This window comes from Microcaecilia unicolor, chromosome 9, assembly GCF_901765095.1.
Source record: "Microcaecilia unicolor chromosome 9, aMicUni1.1, whole genome shotgun sequence".
In the NCBI taxonomy this organism is placed as follows: domain Eukaryota; kingdom Metazoa; phylum Chordata; class Amphibia; order Gymnophiona; family Siphonopidae; genus Microcaecilia; species Microcaecilia unicolor.
In genome coordinates this window covers 144,101,104-144,122,821 of record NC_044039.1, presented here as the reverse complement: position 1 = coordinate 144,122,821, position 21,718 = coordinate 144,101,104, and the positions used below count along the sequence as shown (strand labels likewise).

At 44.0% G+C, this 21,718-nt stretch overlaps 1 protein-coding gene across 1 annotated transcript in view; it reads left to right on the top strand.

The window, feature by feature from the left end:
* Nucleotides 1–21,718, top strand: part of VPS39 (VPS39 subunit of HOPS complex) — a 103,883-nt gene that overhangs the window by 30,857 nt on the left and 51,308 nt on the right. Inside the window, 1 exon segment of the mRNA XM_030215497.1 lies at nt 19,468–19,588. Coding sequence (XP_030071357.1) covers nt 19,468–19,588 — 121 coding nt within the window.

Here is a 21,718-nt window from a genome sequence, read left to right as displayed (position 1 = left end):
AACTGGGCAACATTCTGGGGAAGGGGGAGCCTATTCCGAAAGGATGGGCTCCATCTTACCAGAGTGGGACCAGGCTGCTGGCATCGGCGTTAAGAAGGAGATAGAGCAGCTTTTAAACTAGAAATGGGGGGAAGGCCGACAGTCGCTCAAAAGAGCAATGGTTCGGGATAAGGTATCTTTCAAAGATATCACCATAACAGGGAAGATAGAGTATCCTGATAGTGAGGTTGCAAAAGAGATTGTAGTAGATCGGGTACTCTTTAAATAACAATAAAAATCAGACAAAAGATTGCCAATTAATACTGTCAAGTACTAAGCATGATGTACTTAGGAAACAACAAACCATAGTTTGAAATGTCTATATGCGAATGCCAGGAGCCTAAGAAAATAAGATGGGGGAGTTAGAATATATTGCACTAAATGAAAAATTAGATATAATAGGCATCTCTGAGACTTGGTGGAAGGAGGATAAACAGTGGGACACTGTCATACCGGGTACAAATTATATCGTAGTGATAGGGTGAATCGGATTGGTGGAGGGGTAGCATTGTATATTAACGAGAGCCTTGAATCAAATAGATTGAAAATTCTGCAGGAAACAAAACACTCCTTGGAATCACTGTGGATTGAAATTCCATGTGCAAAGGGGAAAAGGATAGTGATAGGAGTGTACTACCGTCCGCCTGGCCAGGAAGAACAGACGGATGCGGAAAATGTTAAAGGAAATCAGGGACGCAAACAAACTGGGCAACACAATAATAATGGGGGATTTCAATTACCCGCATATAGACTGGGTTAATGTAACATCTGTACACGCAAGGGACATAAGATTTCTTGATGAAATCAAGGACAGCTTCATGGAACAGCTAGTTCAGGAGCCGACAAGAGAAGGAAAAATACTAGACTTAGTCCTTAGTGGTGCTCATGATCTAGTGCAGGGGGTAACGATACGAGGGCCGCTTGATAACAGTGATCATAATATGATCGGTTTTGATATTGGCATTGAAGGAAGTGAAACTAGGAAATCAAGTACGCTAGCGTTTAACTTTAGAAAAGGTGATTACGACAAAATGAGAAAAATGGTGAAAAAAAAGACTGAAAGGAGCAGCTCGCAGAGTAAAAAACTTGCATCAGGCGTGGATGCTGTTTAAAAACACCATCCTGGAGGTTCAGGACAAATATATTCCACGTATTAGAAAAAAGGGAAAAAAGACTAAACGTCAGCTGGCGTGGCTAAACAGTAAAATAAAGGAAATCATTAGAGCCAAAAAAACAATCCTTCAGAAAGTGGAGAAGAGAACCAACTGAAAGTAACAGGATAGATCATAAGGAATGCCAAGCCAAATGCAAAGCGGAGATAAGGAGGGCAAAAAAGGACTTTGAGAAGAAATTAGCGTTGGAAGCAAAAATACATAGTAAAAATTTTTTTAGATACATTAAAAGCAGGAAACCGGCCAAAGAGCCGGTTGGGCCGCTGGACGAAAATGGTGTTAAAGGGGCGATCAAGGAGGACAAAGCCGTAGCGGAGAAATTAAATGAATTCTTTGCTTCGGTCTTCACCGAGGAGGATTTGGGGGGGACACCGGTGCCGGAAAGAATATTTGAAGCGGGGGAGTCGGAGAAACTAAACAAATTCTCTGTAACCTTGGAGGATGTAATGGGTCAGTTCAGCAAGCTGAAGAGTAGTAAATCACCGGGACCTGATGGTATTCATCCCAGAGTATTAATAGAACTAAAAAATGAACTTGCGGAGCTACTGTTAGAAATATGCAATCTGTCCCTAAAATCGAGTGTAATACCGGAAGACTGGAGGGTAGCCAATGTTACTCCGATTTTAAGAAGGGTTCCAGAGGAGATCCGGGAAATTATAGACCGGTGAGTCTGACGTCGGTGCCGGGCAAGATGGTGGAGGCTATTATTAAGAATAAAATTGCAGAGCATATACAAAAACATGGACTGATGAGACAAAGTCAGCACGGATTAGTGAAGGGAAGTCTTGCCTCACCAATCTAATGCATTTTTTTGAGGGGGTAAGCAAACATGTGGACAATGGGGAGCCGGTTGATATTGTATATCTGGATTTTCAGAAGGCGTTTGACAAAGTGCCGCACGAAAGACTCCTGAAGAAATTGCAGAGTCATGGAATCGGAGGTAGGGTATTATTATGGATTAAGAACTGGTTGAAAGATAGGAAGCAGAGAGTAGGATTGCGTGGCCAGTATTCTCAGTGGAGGAGGGTAGTTAGTGGGGTCCTGCAGGGGTCTGTGCTGGGTCCGTTGCTTTTTAATGTATTTATAAATGACCTAGAGATGGGAATAACTAGTGAGGTAATTAAATTCGCCGATGACACAAAATTATTCAGGGTCGTCAAGTCGCAGGAGGAATGTGAACGATTACAGGAGGACCTTGCGAGACTGGGAGAATGGGCGTGCAAGTGGCAGATGAAGTTCAATGTTGACAAGTGCAAAGTGATGCATGTGGGTAAAAGGAACCCGAATTATAGCTACGTCTTGCAAGGTTCCACGTTAGGAGTTACGGATCAAGAAAGGGATCTGGGTGTCGTCGTCGATGATACGCTGAAACCTTCTGCTCAGTGTGCTGCTGGGGCTAGGAAAGCGAATAGAATGTTGGGTGTTATTAGGAAGGGTATGGAGTCCAGGTGTGCGGATGTTATAATGCCGTTGTATCGCTCCATGGTGCGACCGCACCTGGAGTATTGTGTTCAGTACTGGTCTCCGTATCTCAAAAAAGATATAGTAGAATTGGAAAAGGTACAGCGAAGGGCGACGAAAATGATAGTGGGGATGGACGACTTTCCTATGAAGAGAGGCTGAGAAGGCTAGGGCTTTTCAGCTTGGAGAAGAGACGGCTGAGGGGAGATATGATAGAAGTGTATAAAATAATGAGTGGAATGGATCGGGTGGATGTGAAGCGACTGTTCACGCTATCCAAAAATACTAGGACTAGAGGGCATGAGTTGAAGCTACAGTGTGGTAAATTTAAAACGAATCGGAGAAAATTTTTCTTCACCCAACGTGTAATTAGACTCTGGAATTCGTTGCCGGAGAACATGGTACGGGCGGTTAGCTTGACGGAGTTTAAAAAGGGGTTAGATAGATTCCTAAAGGACAAGTCCATAGACCGCTATTAAATGGACTTGGAAAAATTCCGCATTTTTAGGTATAACTTGTCTGGAATGTTTTTACGTTTGGGGAGCGTGCCAGGTGCCCTTGACCTGGATTGGCCACTGTCGGTGACAGGATGCTGGGCTAGATGGACCTTTGGTCTTTCCCAGTATGGCACTACTTATGTACTTATGTACTATTTAGCATTTCTATAGTGCTACAAGGCGTATGCAGCGCTGCACAAACATAGAAGAAAGACAGTCCCACAGGAAGGAGGAGAGGAGGGTAGGTGGAGGCGAGTGGTTACGAGTCAAAAGCAATGTTAAAGAGGTGGGCTTTCAGTTTAGATTTAAAGGTGGCCAAGGATGGGGCAAGACGTAGGGGCTCAGGAAGTTTATTCCAGGCGTAGGGTGCAGCGAGACAGAAGGCACGAAGTCTGGAGTTGGCAGTAGTAGAGAAGGGAACAGATAAGAAGGATTTATCCATGGAGCGGAGTGCACGGGAAGGGGTGTAGGGAAGGACGAGTGTGGAGAGATACTGGGGAGCAGCAGAGTGAGTACATTTATAGGTTAGTAGAAGAAGTTTGAACAGGATGCAAAAACGGATAGGGAGCCAGTGAAGCGACGAGGAGAGGGGTAGTATGAGTAAAGCGACCCTGGCGGAAGATGAGACGGGTAGCAGAGTTTTGAACCGATTGGAGAGGGGAGAGGTGACTAAGTGGGAGGTCAGCAAGAAGCAGATTGCAGTAGTCTAAACGAGAGGTGACAAGGGTGTGGATGAGGGTTTTGGTAGAGTGCTCGAAAGAAAGGGGCGGATTTTACGGATGTTGTAAAGAAAGAAACGACAGGTCTTGGCGATCTGCTGGATATGAGCAGAGAAGGAGAGAGAAGAGTCAAAGAAGGGCGACGAAAATGATAGTGGGGATGGGACGACTTTCCTATGAAGAGAGGCTGAGAAGGCTAGGGCTTTCAGCTTGGAGAAGAGACGGCTGAGGGGAGATATGATAGAAGTGTATAAAATATGAGTGGAATGGATCGGGTGGATGTGAAGCGACTGTTCACGCTATCCAAAAATACTAGGACTAGAGGGCATGAGTTGAAGCTACAGTGTGGTAAATTTAAAACGAATCGGAGAAAATTTTTCTTCACCCAACGTGTAATTAGACTCTGGAATTCGTTGCCGGAGAACATGGTACGGGCGGTTAGCTTGACGGAGTTTAAAAAGGGGTTAGATAGATTCCTAAAGGACAAGTCCATAGACCACTATTAAATGGACTTGGAAAAATTCCGCATTTTTAGGTATAACTTGTCTGGAATGTTTTTACGTTTGGGGAGCGTGCCAGGTGCCCTTGACCTGGATTGGCCACTGTCGGTGACAGGATGCTGGGCTAGATGGACCTTTGGTCTTTCCCAGTATGGCACTACTTATGTACTTATGTACTTATGACCCCAAGGTTTCGAGCTGAGGAGACAGGGAGAATGAAAGAGCCATCAACAGAAATAGAAAATGGGGGGGGAGTGGAGAGGTATTCCTCTGCAGAATACTACATGGTTTTCTGCTTGTTCCCACTCTGTATTTTTTGGGCCTTTTTATGACTTCTCTAATTCAGTCTCTGCTGTAGTCCATATTTTTATGTAGATTTTATGTGCTATTGATCTTTCTTTTAGTTTGGAGGCTGTAGCAGATTAGCTATCATCTCATAAATTAGTTTTGAATACCAATAAATGGAAAGTGATTTTATTTATTTATTTATTTGTTGTATTTGTACCCCACATTTTCCCACCTATTTGCAGGCTCAATGTGGCTTACAATATTCCATTATGGCAGTCGCCATTCCAGAGTGAAAGAAACAATTGGTGTTACATGAAATACATGGATGACAATATCGAATTAACTTACAATGTTCTGTTATGGCAATCGCCATTCTGGAGTAAGTAATACATTGGAGTTGCATGGAGTACATGGATAGCAATATAGAATTAAGCATACGGGTATAGCGAGAGAGTGTAGTTGGAGTGGTATTGTGTTTTCATTAAATTATTGCTCGTTGTGGTAAGCCTTGTTGAATAGATAGGTCTTCAGAGATTTACGGAAGTTGATTAATTCGTAATTTGTTTTTAAGTTAAGTGGTAATGCATTCCAGAGTTGCGTGCTCATGTAGGAAAAGCTGGACGCGTGTGTTAGTCTGTATTTTAGTCCTTTGCAGCTGGGGAAGTGTAGATTAAGGAATGTGCGGGCCGATCTTTTAGCATTCCTGGGTGGTAAGTCAACAAGGTCTATCATGTATGCCGGGGCATCTCCGTGAATGATTTTATGAACTAGAGTGCAGACCTTGAACGCGATTCGTTCTTTAATTGGAAGCCAGTGTAGTTTTTCTCTTAGGGGTTTTGCACTTTCGTATTTTGTTTTTCCAAATATGAGTCTGGCTGCAGTGTTCTGGGCTGTCTGAAGTTTTTTGAGAATATATTCTTTACAGCCAGCATAGAGTGCGTTGCAGTAGTCTAGGTGACTCAGCACCAATGACTGCATCAGGTTGCGGAAATTAGCCCTTGGGAAGAAGGGTTTTACTCTTTTAAGTTTCCACATTGAATGGAACATCTTCTTAGTTGTATTCTTCACTTGATTTTCCAAAGTGAGATTGCGATCAATGGTAACTCCAAGAATTTTCAAAGTGTCAGCAAACGGAAAGGAAAAGTTTGGTGTGGTTATAGTGGTGAATTTATTTGTTTTATGTTGTGAAGTAAGTATAAGGCATTGTGTTTTTTCTGCATTGTTTCAGCTGAAATGCATCCGCCCAAGAGTTCATGATTAGGAAGCTTTGGTTGATATCGTTGGTGATTTCCTTTATATCATGTTTGAACGGGATGTAAATTGTGACATCATCTGCGTATATGTATGGATTAAGGTTCTGATTGGATAGCAACTTGGCTAATGGTGTCATCATTAGGTTGAAGAGGGTTGGCGAGAGGGGAGATCATTGAGGGACTCCACATTCAGGTGTCCATGGGGTTGATGTAGTTGAGTTAACTGTTACTTGGTATGATCTTGTGGTCAGGAAGCCTTTGAACCAGTTAAGGACATTACTTCCAATTCCAAAGTATTCTAGGATGTGTAGTAATATTCCATGGTTGACCATGTCGAAAGCACTTGACATGTCAAATTGTAGGAGAAGTATGTTGTTGCCAGTTGCGATTGCTTGTTTAAATTTAGTCAGTTGAGTAACTAGTACTGTTTCGGTACTGTGGTTGGACCAAAATCCTGATGTGCGACTCGTTCAGAATTTAAGTAGCTGGTGAGTTGCTTGGTCACTATGCCTTCCATTAATTTGGTTATTAGCGGGATAGTAACATAGTAACATAGTAGATGACGGCAGAAAAAGACCTGCACGGTCCATCTAGTCTGCCCACGATAAACTCATGTGTATACCTTACCTTGATTTGTACCTGTCTTTTTCAGGGCACAGACCATATAAGTCTGTGCAGCAGTATTTCCCGCCTCCCAACCACCAGTCCCGCCTCCCATCACCGGCTCCGGCACAGACCCCGTATAAGTCTGCCCTCCCCCATCCTAGCCTCTCAACCACCAACCCCTCTTCCCCCCGCCACCCAATTTCAGCTAAGCTTCTGTGGATCCATTCCTTCTGCACAGGATTCCTTTATGCCTGTCCCACGCATGCTTGAATTCCGTTACCGTTTTCATCTCCACCACCTCCCGCGGGAGGGCATTCCAAGCGTTCACCACCCTCTCCGTGAAGAAATACTTCCTGACATCTTTCCTGAGTCTGCCCCCCTTCAATCTCATTTCATGTCCTCTCGTACTACCGCCTTCCCCTCGCCGGAAAAGATTCGTTTGCGGATTAATACCTTTCAAATATTTGAACGTCTGTATCATATCACCCCTGTTCCTCCTTTCCTCCAGAGTATACATGTTCAGGTCAGCAAGTCTCTCTTCATACGTCTTGGAACGCAACTCCCATACCATCCTTGTAGCTTTTCTTTGTACCGCTTCCATTTTTTTAACATCCTTCGCAAGGTATGGCCTCCAAAACTGAACACAATACTCCAGGTGGGGCCTCACCAACGTCTTATACAGGGGCATTAAAACCTCCTTTTTTCTGCTGGTCACACCTCTCTCTATACAGCCTAGCAACCTTCTCGCTACGGCCACCGCCTTGTTGCACTGTTTCATAGGCTTTAGGTCCTCAGATACTATCACCCCAAGATCCCTCTCCCCGTCCGTGACTATCAGGCTCTCCCCACCTAACACATACGCCTCCCTTGGATTTCTACTCCCTAAGTGCATCACTTTGCATTTCTTCGCATTGAATTTTAATTGCCAAACGTTAGACCATTGTTCCAGCTTCTTCAGATCTTTTTTCATGTTTTCCACTCCCTCCAGGGTGTCCACTCTGTTGCAAATCTTGGTGTCATCCGCAAAAAGGCAAACTTTACCTTGTAACCCTTCGGCAATGTCACTCACAAATATATTGAACAGAATGGGCCCCAGCACCGATCCCTGAGGCACTCCACTACTCACCTTTCCCTCCTCCGAGCGAACTCCATTCACTACCACCCTCTGGCGTCTGCCCGTCAACCAGTTCCTAATCCAGTTCACCACTTCGGGTCCTATCTTCAGCCCTTCTAGTTTATTCAAGAGCCTCCTGTGGGGAACCGTGTCAAAAGCCTTGCTGAAATCTAAGTAGATGACGTCCATAGCACGTCCTTGATTTAATTCTCCCGTCACCCAGTCAAAGAATTCAATGAGATTCGTTTGGCACGACTTCCCTTTGGTGAAACCATGTTGTCTCGGATCTTGCAACTTATTGGCTTCCAGGAAATTCACTATCCTTTCCTTCAGCATGGCTTCCATTACTTTTCCAATAACCGAAGTGAGGCTTACTGGCCTGTAGTTTCCAGCTTCTTCCCTATCCCCACTTTTGTGAAGAGGGACCACCTCCGCCATTCTCCAATCCCTTGGAACCTCTCCCGTCTCCAAGGATTTATTAAACAAATCTTTAAGAGGACCCGCCAGAACCTCTCTGAGCTCCCTCAGTATTCTGGGGTGGATCCCGTCCGGCCCCATGGCTTTGTCCACCTTTAGCTTTCCAAGTTGTTCATATACACTCTCTTCCGTGAACGGTGCTCTATCCACTTCGTTTTCAGGTGTACTTTTGCCAGTCCCTCTCGGTCCTTCCCCAGGATTTTCTTCAGTAAAAACAGAACAAAAGTATCCATTTAGCAAATTGGCTTTTTCTTCATCATTTTCTACATAGCGTTTTGCTGTATCTTTTAGTCTCACAATCCCCTTTTTAGTCTTTCTCCTTTCACTAATATACCTGAAGAAGTTTTTGTCTCCCCTCCGTACATTTCTAGCCATTTGTTCTTCCGCTTGCGCCTTCGCCAGACGTACCTCTCTCTTGGCTTCTTTCAGTTTCATCCGGTATTCCTCCCCGTGTTCCTCTACTTGAGATTTTTTGTATTTCTGGAACGCTAACTCTTTAGCCTTTATTTTCTCAGCCACTTGCTTTGAAAACCATATCGGTTTCCTTTTTCTCTTGCTTTTATTTACCCTCCTTACATAAAGGTCTGTGGCCCTGTTTATTACTTCTTTTAGCCTGGACCACTGTCCTTCCACTTCTCTTATGTCCTCCCAGCCCATCAGCTCCTTCCTCAGGTATTCTTCCATTTTGTTAAAGTCAGCTCGCTTGAAATCCAGGACTTTGAGTTTGGAGTGGCCGCCATCCACATGAGCTGTTACATCAAAACAAACCGTTTGATGGTCACTGTTTCCCAGGTGTGCAGCCACTCGGACATTTGACACACTATCCCCATTCGTGAGCACCAGATCCAACGTGGCTCCCTCCCTTGTGGGTTCGTTCACCATTTGTCTGAGCAGAGCACTTTGGAAAGCATCCACAATCTCTCTACTTCTTTCCGATTTTGCAGACGGAACCTTCCAATCTACATCCGGCAGATTAAAATCTCCCAACAGCAGCACCTCTCTTTTCTTCCCCAACTTTTGAATATCAGCGATCAGATCTTTATCTAGTTCTTCCAATTGTGTCGGGGGTCTATAGACAACACCCACGTGGACCAAGGTTCTATCCTCTCTTTTTAAGGTGATCCATATTGCTTCTTCCTTTCCCCACTTCCCTGTCATTTCAGTTGCTGCGATATCATCTCTCACATACAGAGCTACTCCTCCACCTTTACGTCCCTCTCTATCCTTCCTAAAAAGATTATAGCCTGGTATGTTTACATCCCATTCATGGGAACAATGGAGCCATGTCTCTGTGACTGCAACTATGTCCAAGTCAGTCTCCAACATCAGGGCTTGAAGGTCATGAATTTTATTGCTTAGACTGTGAGCATTTGTGGTCATTGCTTTCCAACTACATTTCCTAGTATGTGTTTTGGGTTTAGTGATTTGTGAGTGTCTTTTGTCTTTGGGTACCTTCTCCTCTTTTTGTTCCCTCTTTGCTTTTTCTTTTTTTTCTGCTTCAATTTTAGTTTCAGGAACATCACAGTGCTGTAGTGGAGCAAAAGAATTTTGTAGTGGCAACACTTGTGCGGGTGGATGCTTCTGTGTCACATGACGAATTCTGCCTGAGCCTACTGTGAGCCATCTGTTCCTTTGTGGTTTTATTCTCTGAGGCAGTGGTGAGAAGTTATGATTCTGCACAGTCCTATAAGTTGCTTTAATTGCATCTAATTCTTGCATTACTTTATATAGCTCTTGTTTTAAAGTAGATAGCTGAAGGCAGATAGGACAAGCTTTAAGTTTCCAGATGATTGGCCTTGAAACCAAAGCAGCACAATTATTGCAGAGAATAAAAGTCATCCTGATTGGTTGAAATGGGTATGAACAGGTGTACTATGTTGGAGTATCTGCCTGCAAGACTGCCTGTGTATGACTGTGGAGTAAAGTTAATAAGGTTTGGTTTGTCTATAATGAGTGGACAACCCTGGGGTGGGTGGGTTGTGGGGAGGGTGGGTGGGATTATAAGTCCCAATGGGTCAGCTTAAGTGCTGCTATCAAGGGAATTCTCTAGTTGAATGGACCAAAATGGTAGTGTCTGATCCAGCACTTTACAATTTATTATACTTTTTAAAACTGCCCTAAGATATTAATAACTTTCCTTTTAAATAAATCTAGATATTGCCAATAATTATAGCAGTGTCAGCTATGTAAAAATGCCCCTCCCCTCTATCAGAGTTTGGCAGGAACAGAAAGAAAGAAAATAAGACAAAGAGAGGTTTCCCAGTGCTAATTAAATTGATTAAGCAACAAGCCTTAAAAAGTTTAGACAATATCAGGTAGGTTTCTCACCTAATGCCAGTCAATTTGAGAAGAGTATGGGATTTAGGAGTCAGAATAAACCTGTCCTTTTTGTAGGAGCTTGGTTCAGTCCCAGCACCTAATGCCAGTCAATTTGAGAAGAGTATGGGATTTAGGAGTCAGAATAAACCTGTCCTTTTTGTAGGAGCTTGGTTCAGTCCCAGCACCTAATGCCAGTCAATTTGAGAAGAGTATGGGATTTAGGAGTCAGAATAAACCTGTCCTTTTTGTAGGAGCTTGGTTCAGTCCCAGCACCTAATGCCAGTCAATTTGAGAAGAGTATGGGATTTAGGAGTCAGAATAAACCTGTCCTTTTTGTAGGAGCTTGGTTCAGTCCCAGCACCTAATGCCAGTCAATTTGAGAAGAGTATGGGATTTAGGAGTCAGAATAAACCTGTCCTTTTTGTAGGAGCTTGGTTCAGTCCCAGCACCTAATGCCAGTCAATTTGAGAAGAGTATGGGATTTAGGAGTCAGAATAAACCTGTCCTTTTTGTAGGAGCTTGGTTCAGTCCCAGCACCTAATGCCAGTCAATTTGAGAAGAGTATGGGATTTAGGAGTCAGAATAAACCTGTCCTTTTTGTAGGAGCTTGGTTCAGTCCCAACACCTAATGCCAGTCAATTTGAGAAGAGTATGGGATTTAGGAGTCAGAATAAACCTGTCCTTTTTGTAGGAGCTTGGTTCAGTCCCAGCACCTAATGCCAGTCAATTTGAGAAGAGTATGGGATTTAGGAGTCAGAATAAACCTGTCCTTTTTGTAGGAGCTTGGTTCAGTCCCAGCACCTAATGCCAGTCAATTTGAGAAGAGTATGGGATTTAGGAGTCAGAATAAACCTGTCCTTTTTGTAGGAGCTTGGTTCAGTCCCAGCACCTAATGCCAGTCAATTTGAGAAGAGTATGGGATTTAGGAGTCAGAATAAACCTGTCCTTTTTGTAGGAGCTTGGTTCAGTCCCAGCACCTAATGCCAGTCAATTTGAGAAGAGTATGGGATTTAGGAGTCAGAATAAACCTGTCCTTTTTGTAGGAGCTTGGTTCAGTCCCAGCACCTAATGCCAGTCAATTTGAGAAGAGTATGGGATTTAGGAGTCAGAATAAACCTGTCCTTTTTGTAGGAGCTTGGTTCAGTCCCAGCACCTGGAAGGTGGAAGTAAGAGTGGAATGCTACTGGGTGATAGTTGGTTATGTCACTCGTGCTTTTCTTTGCGTCTTTAGGTAAGGGGGTAAGCAAGATATTTCCTTTGTTTTTTGGGAAGAGTCCATTTTGTAACATATAGTTGAGATGCCTTGTGCGGTCTGTTTTGAATTGGGGGAAGGGGGGGATTTTATGAGGTTATTAGGGCATATGTCTAGTTTGCAGTGAGACTTAGCGTATCTTTCAAGTGGTTGGGAGATGCTATCCACCGAGAGTGTGTCGAAATAATTCCATGTTCGATCAGCTGGATATTCCCCTGGGATTGGGTCTAGACAGTCAAGGAGTTTTATGTGGTCCATGGTATTGACTGGTATCGTGAGTCATGGACAAACTAATATAGTAGGCCCAGCACCTTCAATTCAGTGTACCTCTGTCATATGTTGGACTGTGATTTGTATTCTGGGCGTGCTCTTACATTCTGCTCTTTCTATTGCAAATGAACTAATACAAGTAATAGAGCAGAAATTCATGGTTTTATTGCAACAGCTGCCGGGACGTGTTCAATAAACACTGTCGAACATACACACAAAAACAGCAGTTTTACATCACAATCGGGCTCATTTTCGAAACAGATGGACGTCCAGAAAGTGACATAAATCGGCACTTGTACGTCCTTCTCACAGAGACGTCCAGATCGGTATAATCGAAACCCGATTTATACCGCACAAATCAACTCAACATCTCGACTTTAGACCTGGATGATCTAAAGTCAAGATGTTGAGTTGATTTGTGCGGCTTCTCCGGTAGCCTTCTCTTCGCCGTGCGGTGCTTCCTTGTTAGCAAGCAGTCACATAAGTTGTGACGGGGGCTCACAAATGGTGATTGCAAACTTTGATTGTAAACCAACACTTGACAACAGTTGTTTGATACACTTTGAACAGTGGACATGGGACATTGAAAAAAACTATTGCCAATTGTGTGACATGATCTATAATCCTCGACATATATTCTATTCAAGATAATGAGCCAAGAGATATATTTAATGGCATTTTGTGTATAAAGACGATTATGATCCCTGCATGATAATCATTATGATTTGATTACATATGAGTGTGCTATTTGAGTGAATGTGTACGCTTGGTGGAGAGAAGAGAATTCCGCAGAAACTGTTATGTTTTTCACGAAATTTGTGTGCATACATTTATAACAATTAAAACAAAATATATTACCTAAAACTGGGAGTACTGTATGTGAATGTAAAAATATTACTTGCCAGCCTCAGGTCCATGACAGCGCATGCAGGTCTCTGGAATAGTTTAGTAGTAGGTGCAGTGCACTTCAGACAGGTGGACCCAGGCCCACCCTCCCCCACCTGTTATATTTGTGGAGGAAACAGCGAGCCCTCCAGAACCAACCAGAAACCCTCTGTACCTACATATAGGTGCCCCCTTCACTCGTAAGGGCTATGGTAGTGCTGTACAGTTCGGGGTAGTGGGTTTTGCGGGGGGGGGGGGGGGGGGGTTGGGGGGGCTCAACACATAAGGGAGCTGAGTACCTGGGAGCATTTTATGAAGTCCACTGCATTGCCCCCCTTGTGTGCCCGATTGCTGTCCTGGCATGTCAGGGGGGACCAGTGTACTAAAAATGTTGGCTCCTTCAACATCCAAATGGCTTGAATTTGGACATTTTAGACTTGGACATCTTTGGTTTCGAAAATGGCTGAAAATCAAAGACGTCCAAATACAAGGACGTCCAAGGTATTTTCGAACACAAAGATGGACGTCCATCTTTTTTGAAAATGACCTTTTCCCTGCCTCCAAATTTGGATGTTCTACAAAGACGTCCAAATTCCAACTTAGATGTTTCTTTCGAAAATGCCCCTCAATGATTCCTAGCATTACACTGTCATCCTGAGTCCATGTAAAATCCTTGTTATTGCCATCATGTTACTTCTCTGTTTTCACATGGTCAAACAAAGTGCACTTGTAAGGTCTCTGTGCAGGTCAGTTTGGGCACTTGATAGCAATTCTTGCATGTTCAATAGATCCTGCCACATCACTAAACTTCACTAGGGTACTGTCGGACATCATGACTTCTTCTTTCAACTGGTGGTCACCATCCCAAACTGGTATGTAAACCACTTTGATCCACACAAAGCTGGTATATCAAGTCCCATCCTATTTCCCCGTAGTTGAGCGACAGCAATCAGTCCTTTGCCCTCCCATTGTCACTTTCCCTGTACCTTATTCCATCTTTACACAATCACTTGTTTTTCACTTAAAAGGCCTCTATAGATTTTCTGATAAGTGCAGATGTTTTCCTTTAATACATATTGTTATAAATTCACACATGTACATATTCAAATCTTTTAATTGCAGATTTTTGCCTCTTATAGTGCTGTTTTATATAACAGAAAGTAATATACCACGGTTATACAGCGTAAATCCTATGACTGTTAAGTATGTTTGTTAATTTATTTTTTTATTTGCAGCATTTGTATCCCACATTTTCCCACACACAAGCAGGCTCAATGTGGCTTACATGTCAATAAGAAATAGGGTCAGGTAAGGGAGGGGTACATTTGTAAAATAAGGTACAAAATAATAAGGAATATAATGGTCCTTTGAGGCAATATAATGTAGAGTCTATTGAGTAGCATCAGTAGGGTAGGCCTTACAAAACAGTAATGTTACAATGTTTTCAGTAATGCTCCTTAATCAGTTGTGCCAGTTCTTTCTTAAAAGCTGCAGTATGCATTTTATTTCTTATTCCTTGTTTAAGCCTTGCTGGCTAGTTTTTATCTAGGATATACTAATTTCACATAGCATATATCGACCTTTATTCATAGAATAAGCACTACCAAGGATTATTCATTAACTAGTAAATAAGGCCCGTTTCCGACACAAATGAAACGGGCGCTAGCAAGGTTTTCCTCGGAGTGTGTATGTTTGAGAGAGTGTGTGTGTGAGAGTGACTTTGTGAGAGAGACAGATTGAATGTGTGTGGCTGCAAGTGTGTCTGTTAGAGAGTGTGTGTGTGAGATTGACAGTGTGTTTGAGTGGGTATGTGAGCGAGAGCGAGAGTGTATGAGAGTGATAGAGTGTTTGACAGTGACTGTGTGACACATAGAGAGTGAATGTGATCGAGTGTGAGACATAGCGTGTGTTGTAGACAGTGTTAGAGAGTGAGAGAGACAGTCAGTGTGTGAGAGAGAGAGAGAGTGTGTGTGTGAGAGATAGTGTGTGTGACGGAGATACATCCCCCCCCTCCCTATGTTGGCTGGAAGGACCCCCCTCCGTCTGCATCTGCTACTGTGTTGTCGCAGGACCCCTCATCTCCTTGTCTGGTCAGTCTCCCCCCCTCCTTTCAGGTCTCCCTACAGCCCTTCTCTCAGGACTGTGGGTCGCCCCTCCCCCCTTCACCTGTGCTGTCAGGACCCCCTCCTCCGCCTCCATCTGTGGTCTGTGTACCTGTTCTGGCCCTCATCCTCCCCTCCTTGTGCCTGAACTGTTGCTTAGCCTGTGGCAACAGTGGAGAGAGCTGTGCAGGACCTCCTGTTCCAACCCCCTTGTCATGTTTGTAGAGAAAGAAAAGAGGGAAAAAGAGGAAAAGTGGCATAATGTTTGTAAAAAGGAAGAGGGGCACGGCAGGCAGCGACCAGCTATCAGCTGTGCAAGTGTAAACAAAAGAAAACAAAAAGGAGTTTTGTGCTGCCTGTTCAGTCCCAGCTCGTATTCTCTCGTATTCGCTGCTTGAAAGGACAGGAGGGGAGGGTGCACAGCAGAAGCTGACTTACTTTGTCAGATGCGAAGCAAAAGCTCCTGCCCTCGTTAGTTCTACATTCAGCTGCCAAGGCCACCGGAGAAAACAGAGGGAGGAGAAACGGGTGCAGAACTTCTCCAGCACATGTGCACAGCAAAGCGAGTGACGCTCCTCCCGAGTGACCCCTTCGCCTCTGACGCTCCTCCCTTCTTCTATTTGACTTCCCTGATAGGTCCCTCATTGGTGTGATGCTCCTCCCTTTTCCTGTTTCAGTTCCCTTTGATAGGTCAGAGCGGTGCAGCTGTGACGCTCCTCCCTTCTCTGATAGGGCAGGGCAGAGATGTACTCTGATAGGTCAGGGCGGGGCAGATTCAGATCATGGCGGCGCACAGATGGACTGTGGTTAAAAGTGGTTACAGAGCTTCGAACATACGAACTTTTGAAGCCTCAAAGTGTGGTTCAGAACGTTCATGGTGCTTTTTATGTCCAGTTGGGGCGTGGCGTAGGTCGCAGATGGGGCGTGGCTGAGGGCGGTGGTGAGTAGTCCGAATAGCCAGGAGGACTACAGCAGTTCAGGACTTCACTGCCACAGTTGGAGGGAGCTTCAGAACGTTCAAGGTGGGATTTATTTATATAGATGCTGTGAAGCCTCAAATCATCTCTACAGCTAAAGAAGTTTAATTGCACTTCAGAGGATTAGGGCTTTAAAGTGTTGGCTGTCTGTGATATATTCATTGGTTATAGTGTGAATTGATTATTGTGATGCATTATGCAGCAGATTATTTGCAACTAGTCTTAAATTGTTGCAGCTAATTCAAAATGCAGCTGTTAAATTGTTGACCTGTGGGAAATGGCCTTATGTTATGCTGCTTTAAAGGGCCATTATTGGCTCCCAGTAACAGTCAGGGGCGTATCTGCGTGGGGCCTGCAGGACGTCAGACTCAGAAACAGAATGAAGCTGTTTCTGAGTCTGACGTCCTGCACGTACAACGTGCAGCAACGTCAGACTCAAAAGAAACTTTCGTCGGCGCCAGCTTCAGTGGAAAAATGAAAGGACCTCGGCTTGGCTGGCGGGGGTTGGGGGTCCCCCGCCAGCTGACGGAATTCTTTAAAGGCAGCCGGCAGCGGCAGGAGGATGCGGACCTCGGCTGGCGGGGGTTTGGGGTCCCCCGCCAGCGAAGGTAGGCGAGCAACGGAGGGGGAGGGTTGGCAACGGCAGCGGCTGGGGGGAGGGGGATCGGCAATGGCGGCGGGGGGGGGGGGGGCTATAATGTGCCCCCTTACTCTAGCCCTGGCCCCCCCTACCGCCGCAGTTCAGATACGCCCCTGGTAACAGTGGATCAAGTTTTAAGTTACTCTGTTTTATACTTGGCTGATTGTTTGATCCCCTAGTCCCCATCAGGAAGCTTTTACAGTCTTCCTTTTATATGTCCCTTCACTTGCTAAAGCTCACTTGGCGTCTACTTGCCAGGCAGCTTTCATTTGCGTGGCTCCTTCTCTTTGGAATGCTCTTTCATTGTACTTTCATTTCAAAAAATGTTTGCAAAATTTTTAAAAGGGTATGAAAACTTTTTTATCAATTGGCCTTTGGGGGAAACCAGTTAGGACTGAATGCAGCTTGGAGCTCTGTAGAGTAATAGTCATTTTTTTCCCCCTGTGATGAAGTAATTGTATTTATTTTTGGATGTTTTATGTGAATTTGATTGTGAACTGCTTTGATGGGCTTATTCCCTTGATGGGCAATGAAGCAAATTTGTATGAATAAATAAAACATAGCAAAGCTGTGTTTGAGTTACTGGCTGTTGTTTCTGTAGTATTACTAGGCACAAGTGTTTTGCTTTGACTTGATGAATGAAGTGCAGCTATCCAGAGCTAGTCACAATGGAATGAAAGTAGTCTAAAAAAAAAAAGAAGGACATGGTGGCAGCCTAAGGGAGGGCATGTGCTCTGTGCAGGTTCCCAATTGAGCAATCAATTTGTTCCCTTTTCTCCTGCTACAAAAATCTCTCTCTCTCACTCTCACTCAATCCAAGTTTGTACCTGAGGCAAAGGAGGTTTGGGGGTTAAGTGAGTTGGCTAAGATCACCAGAAGCAGCAGTGGGTTTTGAACTGGGCTTCTCTGGTGGTCAACTGGCTGTTCTAACCATTGGACTACTCTTCCACTCCATTGATGGTGGTGTTCTCAATGGACAATAGGGGAATGGAGCCACACATTTTCTTCTACCATCCCCAAACACATCAACATTAAAGCTATAGCATAGACTAAGGCAGGAATCTGAGAGGCACTGTGGGAGTGCCATGAATGCTCAGGGAAGCTGCAGAGCTCTCCTTGGCATGACTGGAGTGCAAAGATCTGCTCCAGGCAATTTTGATTGACATCACCTGTATGGCTTCATTGCCCTGTTGTCCAAGAGGGAACCCCATTATAGGTAAGCAGTTTCACTTACTGGGTGAAACTTTGGTGGTAACTGGGAAAGTCCACCTGCAGAGATGCATCATGGTTGTGTGGCTGAGTGCTGGCCGGTGATGACTGATGGGGGAAAGAGAGGGGTATGCAGTATCGCAGCTTACAGGAGCAGTAGGTGATGTGGGAGAGTGAACAGGGCAGTTTATGCTTGAGAACGCCACCTGCATAGGTAGATGGACAAAAGGCTCATATTGCTTGATTTTCTGACATTTCTTGCTAGTTCAGTAAAATTATTTGGTCCCTTTTGGGGTAGAGTGAGATGGAATCTTGGTTTTCAGTGCTGGGGAAGGACAGGGGGATAGAGAATAGGGGGAGGGTCATGGAAAAAGGATTTCAGACAGGATAGTGGATGGAAAGGGATGGAGGCACAGGGAGAGGGGAAATTGTGAACCAAGTGGAGGAAGGTTTAATGAGGGGGAAGAGAAGATTCTGGGTCAGAGAGAGAGGATCTGAGATCAGGATAGGAAGGAATATCTGCTTTGCTCCCTTTATCCTCACCCTCACTTGGCACTTTACACACGTCCCCACTGTTATCTCTGATTCACTTATTCACTCTTCCCACTAGTCTGTACCCCTTCTAATACCTTTACTGTCTCCTTCCAGAATGCACTCACTCACTATCTTGCCTCTCTCTACATCCTCTCACAGAGTCATTTGCCCATCCCCTTTCCCCATTTCCTCATTCGTACCCTTCTTCCTGACTTCTTATCAAGTGTTTCCATTCAGTCCTGGCCCATTGCAGCAGTCAAAGAACCCCTCACATCCCTCTCCCTCCCCCTTCTCCACCATTTCTAGTCACACTGTCCCCTTTAGTCCACCCATTGCTCCCCCCCTCCCCATGCTGATTGGAAATAGGAGATAAAGGGAATTGGATTTAGTTTATGCCTTTTTCAGTAAGAGAAGATCCTTGGAACTTCAGTGGGCTGCAACCTTTCCCTCTGCTGACATGGGTCCAACTGCTTTGTACCACAGTTACATTTTAGAAATTTCACTTGATGCTTTTTTAACAGCAGATGTTCTTATTTATATTTTTACTACAGCTCGATTATTATTATTTTGTTTTATGTAATATGTTTTTGGTTTGTGTTTTTGCTAGCTGCTCAGATTTGTAGATGATCGGGATATACGATTCTATAAATAAATAAATAAATAAATAAATAAATAAAGCAGTTGGACCTGGCTCTGACAGTGTTGCTGTCCTCTACCAGCTGCTGCTCAGCATGGAAGGGAATTGAAACACACTGGCAGTCAGCTACTGCCTACCCAATCAGGCTTGGTCCTCCACCTCCTGCTTTAAAGTAAAATTACTAAAACTGGAATAGCCTAAGTATGTCGGTGAAGAAATGAGGAGCACCAGGCAATCTTTTGAGTCCTCTAAAATGTGTTTATCTCCATCTTTTATAAGGATCTGAGAGATCACGGTATATAACTGATACTGAGTGCACTGGTTTAACTTTTTTCTGCTGTGAGAGTCTGATCTTGTTAAAGCCAAATTCCTGATCTAACCTTTTCTGGCTACAATTGATTTGAACTTAGTTTTGAAAAATGCAATGACCTGTTATGTCACGTGGCTGTACATGCACATACTACTTGTACCTTTTTTCCTGAGTGGTAATCTTGTCTTGTGCTCTGTCCTCCACAGAACATCAGCCTCCATACATCATTGCGGTACTGCCAAGATATGTTGAGATCCGAACATTTGAACCAAGACTATTGGTGCAGAGCATTGAGCTGCAGAGGCCTCGTTTCATTACGTCTGGAGGGTATGAGAACTTCCAGCTTCTCTCACGCCTTTCCTTCCGTTCTCCTTAGAAACTCCTTAGTTCACTTTATTTATTGGAATTTAGAAATAAGTAAACATTGAATTACAAGTGTATTAAGTGAAGTAAAACACTGCAAAAAATGTTACAAATTGTCATATAACAGAATAATTAACATAATTAAGAGGAGATGGAGTGGTCAACGTACTTGTCATCTGTCAAGGAGGATTGAAGAAAATCTTCTATTGGCTTCCATGTTGTAGATAAGGCATTGAATGTATTCAGTTTTTCAGTGGCATGCAGCTCGTATAGTCTATAAAAGCAGATTGTATTCCACCAAAACGCTTCATTGAGAAATTTTGCATTTTTCCAATGTTTGAAAATCTGCTGTATACCAATTGCAAGGAGAACACAAATTAGTTTAGGCTTGCAGGGGGTATTATGGAAGTAGGGATGAAAAGAGCATAAGACAGTAATGTCAAATGAGATATCAGAAGAGCATTGAGTAATTTGCTTAATTGTTGACCAGATTTCAATCCAGAATGAATGAATTAGAGGATATTCAAAAATCATGTGAATTAGAGTTCTAATGGAGTTTGAGCAGTGCAAGCAAGTACATACTCCATGGAGTACATAGGCCATATTTCTTATCTCTCAATATTTTGTAGACGGATGATATTATCTTGCCTTCCGTGAGGGTTAAATCACACCAGGATCTAATGGTGGCATGAGTAGATAATTTGTTTAGTGAAGGAGTACTACTTTTAATACTTTGAGATAAATTTGTCCATTAAGATTCAGAAAGCGAAAGGGGATGGGATTTGATGTATTACCTTTCTGCAGTTATAGTCCAAACAGTTTACATATTATATACAGATACTTATTTTGTACCTGAGGTAATGAAGGGTTAAGTGATTTGCCCGAATCACAAGGAGCTGCAGTGGGAATTGAACCAGTTGCTCTGGTTCTCTGGACTTCACTATTAGACTACTACTGCTCCACAATGATAGATAAGTAAGACACAATGCACAAAAATGATTGAAGCTGATTGTTAGTCAACAATTGATTTGAAGTCAAAATGCCAGATTGTTTGCATTTAAAAAATATATATTTTTGAATTTGAAATTAGGATTTTCCTTGTCATCAAGCAGATGAAGCCATTACGTATGGGTTATGTCCATCAACCAGCAGGGGAGATAGAGAGCACTCAAACTTTCACAGTGCCCTCTTGGCCAGCTAGCTCCACTGCCTCTTCAGTATTCTCTATCTCCCTTAGCAGGGTGGCTGCAGCTTGTTCGAGCTCCAGAAAAATCTGCCGGGAGGTGGTTCCTGGCTTGCCAGTTGTTAACCGGGGTGTTGGAGGCTATAGCAGCTTCACTTTAAAGGCACATAGGTTAGCCCTTTCCCTGCCTTACCCATACCTCTGTGGATGTGGACATATTGCCTTGCTTTCCCTGTCCTTACCCACCAACAGTGGATGCAGGCATATAGGTTCGCCCTTTCCCTGCCTTTCCCACTCATCTGAGCCTCCGGAGTCTTCAATACCTCTGCTTTCCTCACAGCTTAAAAAAAAAAAAAAAAAGTCGCGTCACGTTTTTAAACGCAGAGACGCTGGAACAGAGGTTTTTGACCTGATTTTCAGCAGGATCGTAGTTGTACACTAGATCCTTTGAGGTAAGAGTGTTTTCCAACTCCTCCGGGGTGGTCCCGCGATCGGGGCGATTTTGGCGCGAACCCGCCATTTTGGATTTTACCGCCGTTTTTCGGCGATGGCTGCGGACAATGTAAAGCGCTGTTCCACTTGTGGCAAGCGCAAATCAGCAGCAGGGCTCTGTAAATCGTGCTGTATTGGCGTAGGAGCCGGCCCGAGCATGGCGAGTGATGTTTCTTCCCGCTCTGAGCTGGCAGCGGGCGCCATTTTGCTTACACCGCATGGCGCAGCCTCCGTGAACACGGAGAGACCTGAGCCGGGTGGGGCACCTCGAGATGAGGTTATTTCAGGAGTGGCTAGCACCGGACAGGATTTGGGTGCCCAGGGTGAGATTTTCTCCCCGGATTTTGTGCTTTTGCTGCATAAAGCATACATGATGAAAAGAGCCCTTCCTCAAGGGTCGCCTGAGGCTCCTCTGATTG